This window comes from Columba livia, chromosome 5, assembly GCF_036013475.1.
Source record: "Columba livia isolate bColLiv1 breed racing homer chromosome 5, bColLiv1.pat.W.v2, whole genome shotgun sequence".
In the NCBI taxonomy this organism is placed as follows: Eukaryota; Metazoa; Chordata; class Aves; order Columbiformes; family Columbidae; genus Columba; species Columba livia.
In genome coordinates this window covers 67,834,256-67,850,542 of record NC_088606.1, presented here as the reverse complement: position 1 = coordinate 67,850,542, position 16,287 = coordinate 67,834,256, and the positions used below count along the sequence as shown (strand labels likewise).

Genomic DNA, 16,287 nt, shown 5'->3' with positions numbered 1-16,287 from the left:
AGCCGCCGCCGCCCCCGGCACCGGCCCAGCGGCCGCACCGCGCTCCGCGGGCCTCCCGCCGCCACGGGCCGGCGCAGCTGAGCGGGCCGGGCGCACCGGGAGACGCGCCGGTTGCTGCGCCCCGTGGGGGCAACTGAACCGGAGAAACAAACTTCACAGCAGAGTCAGTTCCACAGTTAAACAGCATCGTCTGCTTTGTCAGCGCTGGGGATCACCCCCCACCAGTGCTCCCCAGACTGCAAAATATCCCCTGTGGGCGTTACTGGTGATAATCGTTATCTTGACAATAGCGAATTTTAGTTTCGTTACTCTTACGAAGCAAAATTTGGGCTTTGCCCAGAGTATTAAAAGTTTTACTTCATATCTGTGACCCTAATTTTAACGCTAAGAACTTTTACTTGTGTGGTGCTACAATGTTCTCTTTGGTATTGCTATCCAACAACAGACAATTATGCCCATACTGCAACACAAGATGATAATATTTTGTAGATCAGTGTTGCAAAAGAATTTGCAAGTATATTGAAAAGGGGGGAATCGAAGAGAAGCTGCTACATTAACGTACACTGTGGTTAAGTTAGAACAGACATACCCATCATTAACCAATTGACATGATAAGTGCTTTCTGACCTGCAAAACAAGGGGATATTTTTCAAGTCTTAGATCCTTCTGCATGACAAGAGGGAAACAGAACATTCAGTTACACATTGTTTAGAAGCAGAGTGCTTAGTTTATATTCAACTAATAATTAATAGATGTATTGTGAGAAACTAAACAATTATGACTAACATCACAGATTATTTCTTAGTATAGCACTGTATGCCAAAATTTTCAAAAATTGTAACGCGTGTGTAATAATTATGTGAATATAAGCAATGCAAGAGCATCCAGCGTTTGGAGCGCTTATGGGGGATGATCCCCAGTGTTTCCCAGCACTGATACAATAAAGAACGCAGCTTAACAGTAGAACTGACTCTGCTGTTACGTTTATTTCTCTGCTTCTCAACCGTGGAGGGAACGGTCACGAGCAAATTCTATTTAAATGCAACATGACAAGCAAAAGTCTGTAGAGAGAGTTTTTCATTGCAAAAGGGTAAAGCCTGAAAAAGTTAACATGTTTGTTCAGACACCCCCAGGTGAGGCATGGAGGAGGATTTATTCCCTGCCCCGGCGCTGGGTACGGGGGTCGGAGCGGAGGCTGGAGGATGAACCAGCTGGAGTTTCGGGGAACAGCAGGTGGGGTGAGCCCAGAGGGGACCGGGACGCTGCAGGATGGAGCAGAGGTGACAGCAGCCGACGCCCAGCCAAACCTGCACCAGAAAGTGGCCTGGCCCCGCTACCCCACGCCGCCGTTGGGCCTCGGCAGCCGGGCGGGCGCGCGGCTGGGGCGGGTCTGACACCGCTGGCACCGCAGGAGCGAGGGCCCTGCCCCGGGCTCGGGTGCCGCGCTGCCCCGGCACGGCCCCCGCCACAGCCCGGCGTCTCCTCCGCACCCCCCGTCTTCGTAAGGCACGGCGGGGCTCGGCTCCCGTGTTGGCACGCGCCGTCCTCAGCGCGACATCATCCGCACAAACTCTGCCGGAGGGAGAACACGGACTAAACATCCCCAACATCCCCGGGGATGCTCCCGGCCCCCTCCCTGCCCCTACCTTCGAAGTCCACCAGGCCGTCCCCGTTGAGATCCACGTCCTTGAGGATCTCGTCCACCTCGCGGTAGTTGAGCTGCTGCCCCAGCAGCTTGCGCATGGCCTCCCGCAGCTCTGCCATGCTGATCTGCCCGTCCCCGTTGGTGTCGAACTGCAGGGTGAGCGTGTCACCCTGGGCGTGCGGCAGCTGCCTGCGCCAGGCTGTCTCCCGTCCCCGTCCCCTCACCTCGCGGAAGGCGTCACGCAGCTCCTTGATCCCAATCATGTCCGCCGTCTCCGCCAGCATCTTGGGGCCCATCAGTTCCACAAAGTCGTCAAAATCCACCTTGCCCCCGGCTACGGGAGAACAGGGGTGACACCGGGGTGGGGGGACAGGGATCAGCAGAGGGGTCTCCCCATGCCCCACCACCTACTGATCTGCTGAGACAGCTCGATGAGCTCCATCTCGGTGGGCATGTAGCCCATGGTCCGCATGCACTCGCCCAGGTCCTTGTAGCTGATGTACCCGTCGCGGTCCTTGTCGAACTCCCGGAAGGCCTGTTTCAGCTCTGGGGACAGCACGGTGTCACCGCCGGCACTGCCGCCATCCCCTCCCTGTCCCCCGGCCCCACGCCTCCTCACCTTCGATCTCTTCAGGCCGCAGCTCTCGATCCTGGGAAAGAGAAAGCGCGAAGAGCCATGTGGCTCCTACTCCCACCGATCCCCCCGGGGATCCTGCCCTAAATCCCCCGCTGGCTCGCGGGCGGCAGCGCGGTGCCCGGTGCGGCGGGTGTGTGGGGAGAGGGGACACGTACCAGCTGGGTGATGGCGATGCTCTGCCGCAGGAAGATGCAGGCTGGCCCCACCAGCCCCTGCAGCACCGAGTAATTCTGCAACGGCGGGGACTGTGCCGCCTCCGCCACGTCCTCGGCGTCGCCGGTGCCAGGGACCGGAGCACCAGAGCGCGGCTTCCCATCCTGCAGGCAGAGTAGGTGTCGGTGGCAAGGGGGGGGACTGAGCCGGGGCTCCCCCCACCCTCCTCCTGCCCGCCAGGGCGGGCACAGGGCGGCCTTACCTTGGGGAGCCTCCGCTCAGGGGTCTTGGTGCAGTTGCCCATGGCTGGGGGCCGCCCCACACCGCAGGGCATGCCTGGCCCCGGGGGGGCCGGCTGGCACAGTGCTGGGGGCTGCCGCCCCGCCAGGGCCAAGGCCGGTGTGAGAGCGGCGGGGGCTGCCCGGGGATTTGAGGTTTTTAGGGAATATCTGAGGATATGCAGGGCAGGCGGGGGGGGGCACTGTGCCCGCGCACAAACATAATCCACCGGATTATTCCCTGCTTGGCCGCTCTGCTCCAGATGTGGGGAGCCGCCCAGCTGTTCCCCGGCCCCCAGCCTCTCCCTGCGGGGGCACTCAGGGTCCCCCAGCCCTGCTGTACCCCGGCCTTCACCCCCACCACTGGTTACCTGCCCGAAAGCGGGGGGCGGCTGGGGCCCCGGCTCCTCGGTGGCCCGCTGATGCTCCATGGGGCGTGCACCACCTTGGTGGGGCCGCCCCCGGTTCCCCAGGGTGCCGGTGGTGCTGGGACCCCTGTGCCTGCAGAGCTGCGGGGCCAAGCGGAGACGGCGGCCACCCCGTTTGCTGGGGCCGTGGGGGCGGGAGGTGCCCCGGCAGGCGGGGGCCGCGGGGCTGCCGGTGCCCTGGCGCTGGGGCCCACGGAAGAGGAAGAACATGCTGCCCGCCACCCTGTCCTACTGCTCGCCAACGGTCCCTGCTCCCTCTCCCCACCCCGGGGCCGGACGGGAGGGAAACCGGATCCCCCAGCCCCAGCGCTCGCCCCGGCCCCGCTCCCTCGCCAGGACGAGGCCACCGCCGCTGGGGGGAACGTGGCCCCGAACAGGAGAGCGGCCAGGGGAGAGTGAGACCCGCCAGACCCGCGGAGGGGCCCGGGGCGGAGCGGGTGGTGCAGCCCCCCCGGGCCGGGGGGGTCGGAGCGGGGCGCCCCGGGGGGCGCTGCGGGGGGTGTCCGGAGCCTCCGGTTACAGCGGCCGAAACCCGACCCGCGCCCGGGGCACGCGGCAGAGCGGGCGCGGCGCCAGCCTGGTCACGCCCCCTTCGAGAGACCACGCCCCGGTGCCGTGTGGCCACGCCCTCAGCCGTGTGGCCACACCTCCGTCATGTGGTCACGCCCCTGCTACCGCCCCAGTCGCTGGCGTCACCGCTGCGTCGCGTCTTCGGGGCTCGCCGCTGACGTCATCGCGGCGCGACGCTGCGGGGGCGGCTGAAGGTGACGGGGGTCCCGGTGCCGGTCCCGGCGCCCGCTCCGCCATGGCCGCCCGGCAGCTGCTGGCGCTGCGCCGCCTGCCCGCCGCCTCTTACTCGGTGAGCGGGGACGGGGACAGCGCCGGGCCGATCCGATCCGATCCGACCCGCGGCGGGTCCCGCCGGTACCGGTGCCCCCGGTGCTGAGTCCGTGTGTTCCTGCAGACGGCGCCCAAGAAGACGCAGTTCGGGTCGCTGCGGGACGAGGACCGGATCTTCACCAACCTCTATGGGCGGCACGACTGGAGGTGAGCACCGGCGGCCGCGGGGGGTCCCGGCGCGGCCCGCCCCGGGCTCACCGGCCGCTCCCGCAGGCTGCAGGGCGCGCTGCGCCGCGGCGACTGGCACAAGACCAAGGAGATCCTGCTCAAGGGGGCGGACTGGATCCTCGGCGAGATCAAGACCTCGGGGCTGCGCGGCCGCGGCGGCGCTGGATTCCCCACCGGCCTCAAGTGGAGCTTCATGAACAAACCCCCGGACAGCAGGTGAGACCGGCACCGGCACCGGCCCCGCGGCCGCCCCGCGGGCAGCCCTGACAGCGCCCACCCCCCAGGCCCAAATACCTGGTGGTGAATGCGGACGAGGGGGAACCGGGGACGTGCAAGGACCGGGAGATCCTGCGGCATGACCCGCACAAGCTGCTGGAGGGCTGCCTGGTGGCCGGACGCGCCATGGGCGCCCGCGCCGCCTACGTCTACATCCGCGGAGAGTTCTACAACGAGGCCTCCAACCTGCAGGTGAGCACCGGGCGGGTCCCCCCGACACCGGTGGGGAGCCCCCAAACCCACCCTTCCGTCCCCGCCGTAGGTGGCCGTGCGGGAGGCGTACGAGGCCGGGCTGCTGGGGAGCAACGCCTGCGGCTCGGGGTACGGCTTCGACGTGTTCGTGGTGCGGGGCGCCGGCGCTTACATCTGCGGGGAGGAGACGGCGCTGATCGAGTCCATCGAGGGCAAGCAGGGCAAGCCGCGCCTCAAGCCGCCCTTCCCCGCCGACGTGGGTACGGCCCCGGCCCTCCCGCTGCGCCCAGCGGCACAAACCTTCGTTTCTCGCTGGCACAAAATGATGGCGACCGGGCAAAATCGATTGTCCCCGTGCTGCCGTCCTGCCGCAGCGGCCATTGAGAGTTCCTGCTGCTTCCAGGTGTTTTCGGCTGCCCCACCACAGTGGCCAACGTGGAGACGGTGGCCGTGGCCCCCACCATCTGCCGGCGGGGGGGCGCCTGGTTCGCCAGCTTTGGGCGGGAGCGCAACTCGGGGACGAAACTCTTCAACATCTCGGGTCACGTCAACAACCCCTGCACTGTGGAGGAGGAGATGTCGGTGCCGCTGAAGGAACTCATCGAGAAACACGCTGGTAAGCGCCGCCGCACACCCCACCGAGCTGCGCTGGGCTGGTGCTGGGCCCGGCTCAGCCCATCCTGTTCCCCTCCCTGTGCCAGGTGGTGTCCGGGGGGGCTGGGACAACCTGCTGGCCGTCATCCCCGGGGGCTCCTCCACGCCGCTGCTCCCCAAGTCGGTGTGCGAGACCGTGCTGATGGACTTTGACGCCCTGGTGCAGGCGCAGAGCGGGCTGGGCACGGCCGCCGTCATCGTCATGGACAAATCGGTAAGGGGGAGCCCCCTCCCCAACCCCCCACGCTGTGGCGGGGCCCTCAACCCCCCTCCCTCCCCAGACCGATGTGGTTAAAGCCATCGCTCGCCTCATCGAGTTCTACAAGCACGAGAGCTGCGGGCAGTGCACGCCGTGCCGGGAAGGTGAGCGGGGGGCCAGGGCGGGTGGGGGGCTGTGAAATGGGGGGGTGCACTGCAGGACCCCCACGTCCTTCCCCATCCCCACAGGCGTCGACTGGATGAACAAGGTGATGGCGCGGTTCGTGCAGGGCAACGCGCAGGTGGCCGAGATCGACGCGCTGTGGGAGATCAGCAAACAGATCGAGGGCCACACCATCTGTGCCCTGGGCGACGGCGCGGCCTGGCCCGTGCAGGTGGGGACGGGGGCAGTTTTGGGCTGGGGGGAGCTGGTGGGCTCCCCCAACCCCGTTGACTCCATCCCCTTGGCACAGGGTCTCATCCGCCATTTCCGCCCGGAGCTGGAGGCGAGGATGCGGCGCTACGAGGAAGCCAAAGCCCGAGCGGCGTCAGCGTGAGGAGCCGGTGGCAGAGGAGGGGTGGTAGTGGCTCCAGTGGCCATGGCCGCTTCCTTCTCGGGGGGCTGCCTAGGGGATGAGGCGGGTTTTCACAGCACTCGGGGGTCCCCAATAAATGCCGCTGTGCTCACAGGCTCCTGTCTCTGCTGGAATGGGGCAGGAGGAGGCTGGGGGTGGGAAGGGAGTGCTGGGGGACTCTGGGTCCTACAGCAGGGGATCCCCCGGGATCGGGGGGATCTCCAGGAATCAGGGGATCACACAGCTGGGGCCTCGACACCCCCAGACTGGAGATCCTGGCTTCCCATGCGACTGCCTGTCCCCTCTCTGGGTCTGGTCATGGGGCAGCACAAGCAGACGGGGTATCACACACACAGCCATGTGTCCCTCCCTGTCACTGCCACGGTGCCACGAGGGCGGCTCCTGCCTACACTAGTGTTGGGGGGCGGCTGTTGTACCCCCCACCCCAGGGTGCTGGCACTGAGGCCCAGCTGTGACTTAGAAACTCTCATAAATGGTTCAAAAACACAGGGTTTTTTTACTAAATCACAGTGTGTGACATCAACCAGGGCCCATGGAACCCTGGGGGCAGTGGCACCGATGGGGGACAGAGCGGTTTCCCTGTGACCATCCCCTCCCGCCATCCCCGTGTGCACGGCAGAGTCACCCTGCAATACAAGAAGCCACAGAACCGAGGGACAGGGACAGCTCTGCTTGTACACACCCCCCAAAAAACACCCCCTGGGGGCCACCCTGTCCCCTCCCACGTCACACTGAGGGGCTCCGGGACAGCATGTGGGTCTTCCTGCGGTAGCGGTCGGGCGCCAGCAGCTCCAGCGTCATCTCGGTGACGATGGCCGTGAGCCCCCAGACCCGGTGGGGCCCGTTGAGGAAGACGGGGAGGGTGTAGCTGTAACGGCCGGCGGTGCGGAAATGGGTGTAGCCCTGGTTCTCCTCCCGCAGGAGATGCGCCAGCGGCAGCGTGAAGATCTCCTCCACCTGCGAGGGGGTGGCCGGGGACATCTGCCACCGTGTCACCAGGCAAAGGGGTGGCCAGGGACATCACCAGGGAAGAGGAGACCCCAGGGAGGGGACATGGCCAGCGCGGGTCACCCACCTCGTCAGGGTTGGGAGTCAATGTCAAGTTCTCCAGCAGCCCCAGGTTGGCCACAACAGGAGCCACCAGCTGTCCCTGCTGGAAGGTGTGACAGCAAGGGACGGGGGTGACAAACCCCCTCCCCAAAGCACCACCCACTCACTGTGACCCCCTGCACCCAGCTGGGACACCCTGCGCCACATCCTGACACCCATCGTGTGTCAACCCCTCTTGGTCTGCAGCCTGTGCTCTCTGTCGCTGTCACCCCCTGCCACCCCATGTCCCTGTCACTCTGCCCATGTGTCCCTGTCACCCGTATCCCTACTGTCTCGTCCCTGCCACTCTGCCCTTGTGTCCCTGTCATCCCATGTCCCCGTCACCTGTGTCCCTACTGCATTGTCCCTGCCACTCTGCTCTTATATCACTGTCACCCCACGACCTTGTCACCCCATGTCCTCAGTGTTTCCAGCCACTCCGTGCCCCCAAACACCCTCCGTGCCCCACGACCCCATCCCTGCCCTGGTGTCCTTGTCACCGCGTCCGCTGGCTCCCGCCCCCGGTCCCTGTTCCCCGTTCCCGGTACCCGGTCGGGCAGCGGCCGCAGCTGCCCCCAGACTGTCTCGGCTCCCAGCTCCAGCCCCAGCTCCTCCCGCGTCTCCCGCAGCGCCGTGGCCACCGCGTCCGCGTCCGCCGGGTCCCGCTTCCCCCCGGGGAAGCTGCGGGAGTTACCGGGGGGTCAGTACCGGTACCCGCCCCCCCCCGGCACCCGCCCCGGTGCCGGTACCTGACGTCGCCGCTGTGGGGCCCGCCCAGGCGGCGGGAGCGCAGCGTGAAGAGCAGCGCGGGGCGGCCCCGCACCGAGCACAGCGGCACCAGCACCGCGGCCGCCGCCGCCGCCGCGCCCCGCCGAGCCGCCCCCGCCGCCGCCAACCGCTCCCGGCACCGCCGCTCGCTGCCGCCGCTCAGCAACCCCCCCGCCTCCGCCATGGCGCCGGGAGGACGTCCGGGCCCGCCCGCCCCCGGGCCCGCCCCCCGGGCCCGCCCCGGGCACCCCGCGGCGGGGCGGCCCCCGGGCCAGCCGTTCAACCCCCGCCCGGGTGTGCAACAGCCTGCTGAGCGTGCGACCCGCCCGCGGCCCGTGCAGCCCCGATCCCGCCGTTCAACGGGTGTGCGATCCTCTCACCGGTGCGTGACCCCCCACCGCGTGTGCAACTCACCTCCCCGCTTTGCACACACGCTCCTAGCCCTGCAATCCTCCTGCTGCACGTGCAACCCCCCCAGCTGTGCAACCCCCCCACCAGCTGTGCAAACCGCTGCACAAGCCTCCTCCCGGGTGTACAACCCCCTGACAGGGTGTGCAACCCACCCACCAACCCTCCCGTCACAGCCCAGATGTGTCACCATCCACGCGCCCCCTCTTACCTGTGGGTGCTGTGACACCCCTGCGGGCGCTGCCAACAGTGGGATCGATCCCTTTGCTGCTCCCCCCACCCACTACAGCCCCGAGAGGGAAACTGAGGCACGCAAGGCCTCGGGGCAGCGCTCTCCTCCCACCACCCATGCTGCTGCACTACAATTATCCCCAGCCGTTAATGAGTGGCCCCTGGAGGGGTTGGGGACATCGCTCCCCAAGTTCCGTGATGCTTTACAGCCCGTCTTTAAAACTCGTAGTTATTTTTAAGGGGTTGATGGTTCCAGGGGGAATTTCCTTAGTTGAAACAGCCTCATCCGGGACCAAGGCTGGGAAAACGCTTCTGGAGTAACTGGGGAAAGCAGGAGAGGGATTTCTGCCGGTGGATTTACCAGGCGGCCTCAACAACAGACTCTCGCACACCCGTCTTCATCTCTCAGCATTAAATGATTTTAAAAAACTGTATAGAAATCACCACTCTCTCATAATTCTTTGCCCCCCAGAGCCCGACGTCGGCTTCACGATTCCCCCTCCCGGCTCCAGCTTCAGCGAAACCTCCTCTCGTCCCACACGTAGCGCTTCCCTGCGGGCACCTTGCGGAAAAACAGGCTGTTCCCTCGGCTCATGTTGCCCTGGAAGACGGAGATGGCCACGGTCCGGTGAGTCAGGGTTGCCCCGAGCCCCGTGGGGCTCCCACCCGGCTTTTCTTTGGTGGTCGGGGACAGTGCGGCCACGGTCACTCACCTCCCGGTGCAGCTGGCTCCAGCAATCCAGCCAGGAGGAGTAGGTGGGCGCGTAGGGGAGGAGACCCCCAGCCAGCCTGGGGGAAGGAGGAAGGGGAGACCCCATGGGGGGTTATTTCTGCCACCTCTGCAGCTCCACGCTGAGCAAAACCCCAAAATGGACCTTTTGACCTCCCCCCACCACAGTGCAACTGATGAGGGATCGACCCCACAGTGAAATTGGAGCCTCTTTGCAAACCAGGCGCTTGGGAAAGGTGTTTTTTGGAAATTATGGGATGTGGGGGCACACAGCTGTCACCACACTGGCCCTCGCAGCGGGTGGGGGGCAGCGGGGGGCACCAACGGACTCACCCGCAGTTATTCACGGCCATCAGGTTGGAGACCAGCACGAAGGGGTAGGTCAGCATGCTGGCGAAAAACTGCAAGGGAGAGGAGCAGGGCTGGTCGGCAGCGGCTCACGGCCCCGCCAGGGACCCACCCCCCGCTTCCCTCTGTGGGGGCAGAATGAGCCCCAAAAGTCCCCAGGGTCCCCCTGGGAGAGAGGCGGCTCCATGTGGGGCCAGGCAACGTGGAAGCCACGAGCCCATGGAACATTCTGTTCTCTGCAGGCTCAGCACCCGGCTCTGCCCCCCACCCCCAGGACAGGGGGGGGTTCCTAAACACCCCATTTCCCCAGGGATGGAGGCTTCCTGGTGTCATGCAGCCGGGGGTGCGCACACACACGCGCTGGCTGTACTCACGCCGGTCACTGCCTGCGAGTAGCTCTTCATCTCAGTCATGGTGGAGGCCTGCGCAGAAAGAAATGGCACCTTCAGCCCCCGCCACCTCAAAGCGGGGCCCTGTCCCCCTGAAATGTCCCCTGAGCCTCCCCCATCCTTCACTGCCATCGTCCTACCCCCCGAGTGGGGCGTGGAGCCCGTACCCCGTTCTCCAGCGCGTACGTGTTGATGAGGTAGGCCAGCATGTTGCAGAGCCAGAGGGAGAGGATGTCCCCGAGGAGCCGCGGGATGAGGCCGCTGCAAGACAAGAGGGACCGTGAGCTCCGGGGAACGGGAATGGGGGGAGCGCCTGTGTCCCCAACAGCCACGTGAAGGGGGGAACCCCCTGCCCCGGAGACAAAACACTCAGACGAATGGTTCTGAGAGGATGTGGGCACAGAGAGGAGCAGTGGAGGGACCCAAAAGACCCCCCAGCCACCGAGAGCGGGAGGGGGAAATTTTAATATACGTTTGTTCTGTTTTAACGGCTCTAAATGTCAAATGTCACCCGCAAATCCCAGGGCTGGTGGCTACAAGTGCCAGGAAGCCCCCCCGGGGGGCAGAACGGGAAATCAGGGACCCCAGCAGCACACTAGGTGAGGGCAGGATGGGAGAGCAGAGCTGCAGCTGGAGGGAGGAATAACACCCACACAGCAAGCGAAGCCCCACGGATTTTGGGGAGGGACCCCATGGATTTTGGGGGGCAGACCCTGCAGCCCCCTCGCTGTCAGCACTCACGCGAAGAAGCCCAGGATGCCCTCTTCTCGGTAAATCGTGGCGAAGGCGCTTAGTGTCCCGCTGGCACGGGGAGGAAAAGGAGGGTGACACAGTCAGAGGGGGGTCTGCGGGCGGGCAGCCCCCCATGGCAGCCCCATTTCCACCCCCAGCAGCCCCAGCCCCTACCTGTACTTGGTCTCGCGGCCAATGAACTGCACCATGCAGCGCAGGGTGATCACTGTGGGCAGACACGGGGGTCAGCAGGGGCTCGGGGACACCCTGGGGTGACGCGGGAGCAACGGGCACTTGTCACCGGCTGTGGAGGGGTCACCTACCGTGAAAGGGGTGGGTGATGAGTGTGGCGGCGGAGCGAGCGACCATCTCTCGGGAGGTCTGGGGGAGAAACGGGTGGTCAGAGGGACACGGCGGGGGTGACAACATCACTCCGAGTCCCCCTTGCACCCAGTGCCCTCCTCACCTCCTTCAGCACCTGCTCCAGCGAGGACACCGGCTCCTTCTTGCTGCTTCCAGGCTGGAAAGAGGCACCAGGTGGGGAACAGCCCCCGAAAGGCGCCGCTCCCTCCCCACCAGCCCTGGAGGCCCCGACCTCCCCAGACCCGGGTGTCCCCCCAGGGGAGCGGGAAGGAGGGAGCGACAGATGGAGGATTCACCCACCTCAGCCTGCTCAGCCTCCTGGTATCGCTGGGGAGGGAAGCGCAGGGTCAGCGCAGCCGCGGGGGAGGGGGGAGGCTCTGCCGGTGCCCCGTGTCCCCAGCCCCGCTGGCAGAGCCCCCCGGGTCCCCAGCGCGTCCCCGTCTCCCCCAGTACCTGCAGCACTTTGCTGTGCACGACGGTGCCGATGGCGCTGGAGCAGAGGCGGGGGGTGAGGCCCTTGAAGAGTCCCGCTCTTCCATCGACCTTCACGATGTGCTTGGCTGGGGACAGCGGGGACCCGTCACCCCCGGGGACGCCCCACGGGGGACAGCGGGACACGGGGACGCCCCACGGCGGGGACAGACTCACCGTACGCGAAGAGGCCGGGCAGCTGGTAGACCTGGCGCCCGAAAACGTTCCTGCCCAGGGTGGGCGGCAGCGGCTCGTAGCCCACCTGCGGCGGGGACAGGCAGCCGGTACCGGAGCCGGTGTCGCTCCCCCCCGGCTCCCCGCCGCGCGCCGCCCCTTACCTGCACCAGCACCTTCACGTACATGAGGGGCTGCGAGAGCACGGTGAGCCCCGAGCCCAGCAGCACCTGCGAGGCCGCGTCCGCCATGGTGCCGCCCGGCGTCACGGCCCAGAAGGACACCGCCGCCGCCGCTTCCGCTTCCGCCCCCGGTACTTCCGGCGCGCATGCCGCTCGCTTCCGGCCCCGCGGGCGTTGCCCCGCCGGGTCGCCATGGCAACGAGGGGCGTTGTCGTGGCGACGGGGTGTGAGGCGTCACCGCGGCCTACAGGCCTGAGGCGTCGCCATGGCAACGGGGCCCAAGGCCTCGGCGCGGCCTGCAGGCCCGAGGTGACGCCACGGCGATGGCGCCTGAAGCGACACGGTGGCCAGGAGGCCGCAGAGGAGCCTGCGGGGCCTGCGGCACTGCCGTGGGGCAGGGCCTGCCCCTGGGGCCGCGCTCCCGTGGTCTCCGGGCGGGAGGGAGCGCGGGGGGAACGCGCCGTGCAAACAGGAGCCAGCACGCAGAGTCACGGCCGTGGCGCCGCCTTTAATGCCGAGCACAGGCGCGGCAGCGCGGGGCCGCGGAGGCTCTGCCGGGGCTGTGGATGGGGAGACGGGCCCTGTGCCCGCGGGCGGCAGCCACCCGCCCCGCCCGCCGCCGGGACGGCCCTGGGGCTCCCGGGGCTGCGTCCTGCGAGCAGCCGCCGGGGCAGCGGGCGCTCGGGGGCGGCCGGCGGCGCGACACCGCGCTCGCGCCCCGTTCCCGCTGGGACCGCGTCAGGGCGGCGAGGCGGCCGCGCTGCGCTCCCGCCGGGCCGGGCAGAGCCGGCTGCGCGCGGGCCCCGCAGGGCCCCGGCCTGGCCTGGGGGCGCAGAGCAGGGCTTGCACCCCTTGGAGCCCCGGGCGCGCTGCGACAGCTCTGGGGACAAGTGTCCCAGCAGGACTGTCCCCGCTGTGACCGGGCAGAGCGTTCTGGCGGTCCCAGGCTCACCGGGACAGTGGCATTTGGCTGGCACAGGGCGTTCCTGGCTCTTCGGCTCCGCAGCCGCTTCCTCCTCCGTTGCTCCGACTGCGCCAGATGGCAAAGTGGTCCTGGGGTGTCACACCTCCCCAGGGCCTCGTCCCTCCCCAAAAACAGCGGCAGCCAGGGACTCACCGGCTGTTCTGGGCCGCAGAGATGAACCGCGGGCCCGTCGGACACGGAGGTGTCGGAGCCGCTGGTGCTGCGCGGGGGACACGACCGGCTGTACCCCACGGCAGCGCGGGGCTCCGCGGGGCGGCACGGCCGTACCCACCTGGACTCGAGCTCCGAGGGGGACACGCCGCTCCACCCACCGCAGCCCGGCTCCCGGCGCAGCCGCCGCCGCAGCAGCGCGTCCACCTCCGCCAGGCACCGCTGCAGCTGCGGGGCGAGCCGGCGTCACCGCGGCCCCGATGGCACGGGGGGCAGCCGGGGTGCCGCGGTCCAAGCCACGGCTGCCGCCCACCTTGGCGGGGTCGGGGTCGCAGAAGTCGAGCAGGGTGTCGCACAGCTGGGAGCCCAGCGACTTGAGGTCCTGCACGGTGAAGTGCGAGTTCCTCCCGCCTGGAGGGGACGGGGGACAACAGAACAGGCAGCCGCGTCCCAGCCCGGGGACCAGCCGCCCAACAACACCCCCAGCACTGACACCCCCACCCGCGGTGGCCCCTCACCCAGCGTGGAGCCGCCGAAAGCCGCCTCCATGGTGTAGCTGTGCAAGACGCCCAAGCGCCACATGACGACTCTGCCCGTGCCCGCTTTGCTCTTCTGCACCTTGAACTTGCAGCTGGGGAAGGAGAACTGGGCCCGGCCCCGGGGTCAGCGCAGCGGGGAGCGTGTCCCCCAGCACCGCGGGGACGCCGTGGTGGCACCTCGGGAAGCGGCACAGCGGCTGCGTTTCCCGTGTCACCATTCCCAGGGCGTCCCACCTTGTCGGGGGCATTCTTGCTCAGCATCAGGGGGAAGACGCGCTGGCGCAGCCGTGACCCGCTGCCGGCCCCACCGCCGTCGCAGCCGTACATGAAGACATTGTTTTTCCGGCTGTGCCCATGGAAGTCGCAGTACAAAACCACCTCCCGCTCTGCCAGCACCCTGCACGGACCACGATATGGCCACCGGCACGGCTGCGGGAGCGGCACCATCCCACCCACTCCGTGTCCCCCCTTACCTCTCCACCATGGCCCGCAGGTGCCACACGCCGGGGAAGGAGCCACCACGCGCTGTCCCGTACGCCCTGTTGGGATCCCGTCCCGCCAGGGAGCAGCGGGAGTTCCCCACCACCACCCCGTCGGGGTTCAGCATCGGCACCACCATGAAGTCAAAGAGCCGGCGCAGGAGCTGGGCGTCGGCATCGGCGCTGAGGAGGAAATCGAGCAAACCCCGCATGGCCCAGGAGCCGCCGCTCTCCCCGGGGTGCGCGCGGGCGCTCAGCACCACCACCCGCTTGCTGGCCGCAGCGGCCGGGCTGCCGATGGTCAGCAGGTACACGGTGTTGCCAGCCAGGCTGCGGCACAGCGCCCGCACCGTGCAGAGCCGCGAGCGCGCTGGGTCACGGCACAGCGCCCGCAGGTAGCGCCGCAGGTCCGAGTAGGTGTAGGGGTAGGAGTGGGCGAAGAAGCAGGTGTCGCCGTCGTGGGGGAAACACACAGTCCAGGAGAGACAGAAGGCGGCTGGCTCCTCCACACCACGCCGGTAGTACTGGATGTCTGTCCCGACGCGGCGCCAGCCGATGCCGCAGCTCTCGGCATCACGCTGGGAGTAGAGCAGCGGGCGCATCCCCTCATTGTAGAGGCTCTTGGGCTTGGCCAGGTTGGCGATGGTGAAGTGGTAGAGATGGTCTCGCCGGGTGTTTTGGACGCGGAAGTAGAACCACTGGGTGTGCTTGGCCGTGTACAGGTCCGGCCGCAGCCACAGCACGTACTCGAAGGGGCCCCTGCGCAGCGGGACAGGCCCGGTTCCGGCTCCTGGTCCCACGGTCACCATCCCCAGTCACCCCCCAGCCCCTCTCTTACACCTTGACAGCTTTCTGGAGGTTTCCGCTCTCAAAACGCGATTCAAAGATCAGCGTTGTGTCCTGGGGACCCTCCAAGGGGGTGGCCGGCAAGGACAGGGGGCCCGGGGATCCCCCAATGCGAGCGCGGGTGAAGCAGGAGCCTGGGGGTGCTGCGGGGAGAGCCCAGAGGGATGGCAATGGAGACCTGGGGACACTGGGGGGTACCCGGGGTGCTGCCCACTCCCCAGTACCTGGGCTGAGCTGGTAGACAACAGTGCCCTGGTCCTCGCTGAGCGGGGCCAGGGGGCGCGCGGGGCCCGCGGGCGGGCAGAAGGGCTCCGGCTCAGGGGGGACCCACTCTGCGGGGGACAGAGTGGGCACTATGGGCAGATGGGAGGCCCGGCGCAGGGGTGGGGGCGCAGCTGGCATGTTCCCTCACCGATGTGCTCGATCGGCTCCTTGATGACTTCGCACTCGATGGGCCAGCGGGGAGCGGGCAGGGGGCCCTGTGCCCAGGGGAGGGTGAAGAGATCCCGTGGATCCCCCGGGGACCTGCGGTGCTGCACCGAGGGCACCGATGTCCCCTGGCCCCGCGCTGAAGGGACCCACCTGTCCTGGCCAGAGACCGGCTCCAGCGCCCTAGGGGCTGCAAGGGAACCAGGAGGGGATGGGGGGCTCCAGTGTGCTCTCCCCACACTGATACAACTGTAGCTGAGAGCAGGGAGCCCAGGCTGGAAGAGTTGGGGTGTGGGTACCCCAAAACCACCTGCCACCCAAGGCAGGGACAGGGAGAGGCCCCCCCGTGCTCTCCCGGCTCTGGGGGGCTGCAGGGTCCCACTCACAGCTCAGCTCCTGCCCGGGATGCCCCCGGCAGCTCTGGTTGGTGCTGCCAGTACCGGGTGCCTCGGTGGGACCCCCTGGGGACATGGGGCTCTTCTGCCCACCCCTCCACTGGCCTTGGGGACAGTACCACTGCAGCCCCAACAGCTGGGGGGGAAAAGGGGACACGTCCCCGGGGGCAGGGCTCACCTTGGAAGTAGCCGTAGTAGCGCAGGTGGCTGCGCATGAAGCTGTCGTAGGGCTCAGGGAGCAGCTTCCCACCAAACCCCCCTGCCCCCCGATCCCTGGGGGGCCCCGAGGGCTGCATGGCTGCCCGAGGTGCGGCAAGACCCTTCCCTGGTGCCGGCAGGGCCGGGGAAACTGGGACGCGGTCGCTGAGCGACAGGGAGGGACGGGGCGGGCCCAGAGCGGAGCTGGGAAACGAGCCAGAGGGCTTTGGTGCTCCGGGCAGACGCGCAGCCAGTG

General features: G+C 67.4%; 5 protein-coding genes and 1 long non-coding RNA gene across 32 annotated transcripts; 2 read left to right on the top strand and 4 right to left on the bottom strand.

Moving 5' to 3' along the window:
* Positions 1-967: 967 nt before the first annotated feature.
* LOC102092146 (calcium-binding protein 2) lies at positions 968-3,744 on the bottom strand. 5 transcript variants are annotated; one of them, XM_065066427.1, is made up of 8 exons: positions 3,085-3,738; positions 2,698-2,852; positions 2,434-2,599; positions 2,265-2,295; positions 2,057-2,191; positions 1,870-1,979; positions 1,647-1,794; positions 968-1,572 (listed from the first exon to the last, which is right to left on the bottom strand). In XM_065066427.1, the coding sequence occupies exons 1-8, from the start codon at positions 3,349-3,351 to the stop codon at positions 1,547-1,549; spliced, it is 1,038 nt and encodes a 345-aa protein (XP_064922499.1). In that variant the 5' UTR covers positions 3,352-3,738; the 3' UTR covers positions 968-1,546. The 5 variants fall into 5 exon arrangements, with proteins under 5 accessions (XP_064922499.1, XP_064922498.1, XP_005514881.2 ...); XM_065066426.1 differs by having other exon boundaries at positions 2,438-2,599; positions 2,698-2,884; positions 3,085-3,202; XM_005514824.3 differs by having other exon boundaries at positions 2,438-2,599; positions 2,698-3,744.
* A 68-nt stretch (positions 3,745-3,812) lies between these two features.
* Positions 3,813-6,219, top strand: NDUFV1 (NADH:ubiquinone oxidoreductase core subunit V1). The gene is made up of 10 exons (XM_065066423.1): positions 3,813-4,000; positions 4,106-4,188; positions 4,255-4,425; positions 4,494-4,677; positions 4,748-4,937; positions 5,081-5,293; positions 5,379-5,545; positions 5,613-5,694; positions 5,779-5,924; positions 6,003-6,219. Exons 1-10 carry the CDS (start codon positions 3,947-3,949, stop codon positions 6,084-6,086), a joined length of 1,374 nt encoding a protein of 457 aa, XP_064922495.1. The 5' UTR covers positions 3,813-3,946; the 3' UTR covers positions 6,087-6,219.
* A 377-nt stretch (positions 6,220-6,596) lies between these two features.
* On the bottom strand, positions 6,597-8,199 carry NUDT8 (nudix hydrolase 8). Its single transcript, XM_065066473.1, has 4 exons — positions 7,964-8,199; positions 7,763-7,895; positions 7,201-7,278; positions 6,597-7,082 (listed from the first exon to the last, which is right to left on the bottom strand). Exons 1-4 carry the CDS (start codon positions 8,164-8,166, stop codon positions 6,852-6,854), a joined length of 645 nt encoding a protein of 214 aa, XP_064922545.1. The 5' UTR covers positions 8,167-8,199; the 3' UTR covers positions 6,597-6,851.
* An 819-nt stretch (positions 8,200-9,018) lies between these two features.
* On the bottom strand, positions 9,019-12,221 carry MTCH2 (mitochondrial carrier 2). 3 transcript variants are annotated; one of them, XM_065066457.1, is made up of 13 exons: positions 11,993-12,221; positions 11,832-11,916; positions 11,637-11,743; positions 11,484-11,510; positions 11,287-11,340; positions 11,144-11,201; positions 10,995-11,046; positions 10,830-10,889; positions 10,256-10,349; positions 10,074-10,121; positions 9,685-9,752; positions 9,335-9,410; positions 9,019-9,222 (listed from the first exon to the last, which is right to left on the bottom strand). In XM_065066457.1, exons 1-13 carry the CDS (start codon positions 12,077-12,079, stop codon positions 9,136-9,138), a joined length of 903 nt encoding a protein of 300 aa, XP_064922529.1. In that variant the 5' UTR covers positions 12,080-12,221; the 3' UTR covers positions 9,019-9,135. The 3 variants fall into 3 exon arrangements, with proteins under 3 accessions (XP_064922529.1, XP_064922530.1, XP_064922531.1); XM_065066458.1 differs by lacking the exon at positions 11,484-11,510; XM_065066459.1 differs by lacking the exons at positions 11,144-11,201; positions 11,484-11,510; positions 11,637-11,743; positions 11,832-11,916; positions 11,993-12,221 and having other exon boundaries at positions 10,995-11,139; positions 11,287-11,335.
* Positions 9,107-11,970, top strand: LOC135579680 (uncharacterized). The gene is made up of 2 exons (XR_010473286.1): positions 9,107-9,249; positions 9,942-11,970. It is a non-coding gene; the product is annotated as an uncharacterized LOC135579680 (long non-coding RNA).
* On the bottom strand, positions 12,048-16,275 carry AGBL2 (AGBL carboxypeptidase 2). 21 transcript variants are annotated; one of them, XM_065066385.1, is made up of 11 exons: positions 16,012-16,275; positions 15,422-15,628; positions 15,002-15,341; positions 14,158-14,922; positions 13,919-14,081; positions 13,664-13,790; positions 13,459-13,556; positions 13,263-13,373; positions 13,128-13,194; positions 12,963-13,040; positions 12,048-12,262 (listed from the first exon to the last, which is right to left on the bottom strand). In XM_065066385.1, the coding sequence occupies exons 1-11, from the start codon at positions 16,127-16,129 to the stop codon at positions 12,255-12,257; spliced, it is 2,082 nt and encodes a 693-aa protein (XP_064922457.1). In that variant the 5' UTR covers positions 16,130-16,275; the 3' UTR covers positions 12,048-12,254. The 21 variants fall into 21 exon arrangements, with proteins under 21 accessions (XP_064922457.1, XP_064922456.1, XP_064922454.1 ...); XM_065066384.1 differs by having other exon boundaries at positions 13,267-13,373; XM_065066382.1 differs by having other exon boundaries at positions 13,459-13,790.
* Positions 16,276-16,287: the final 12 nt, after the last annotated feature.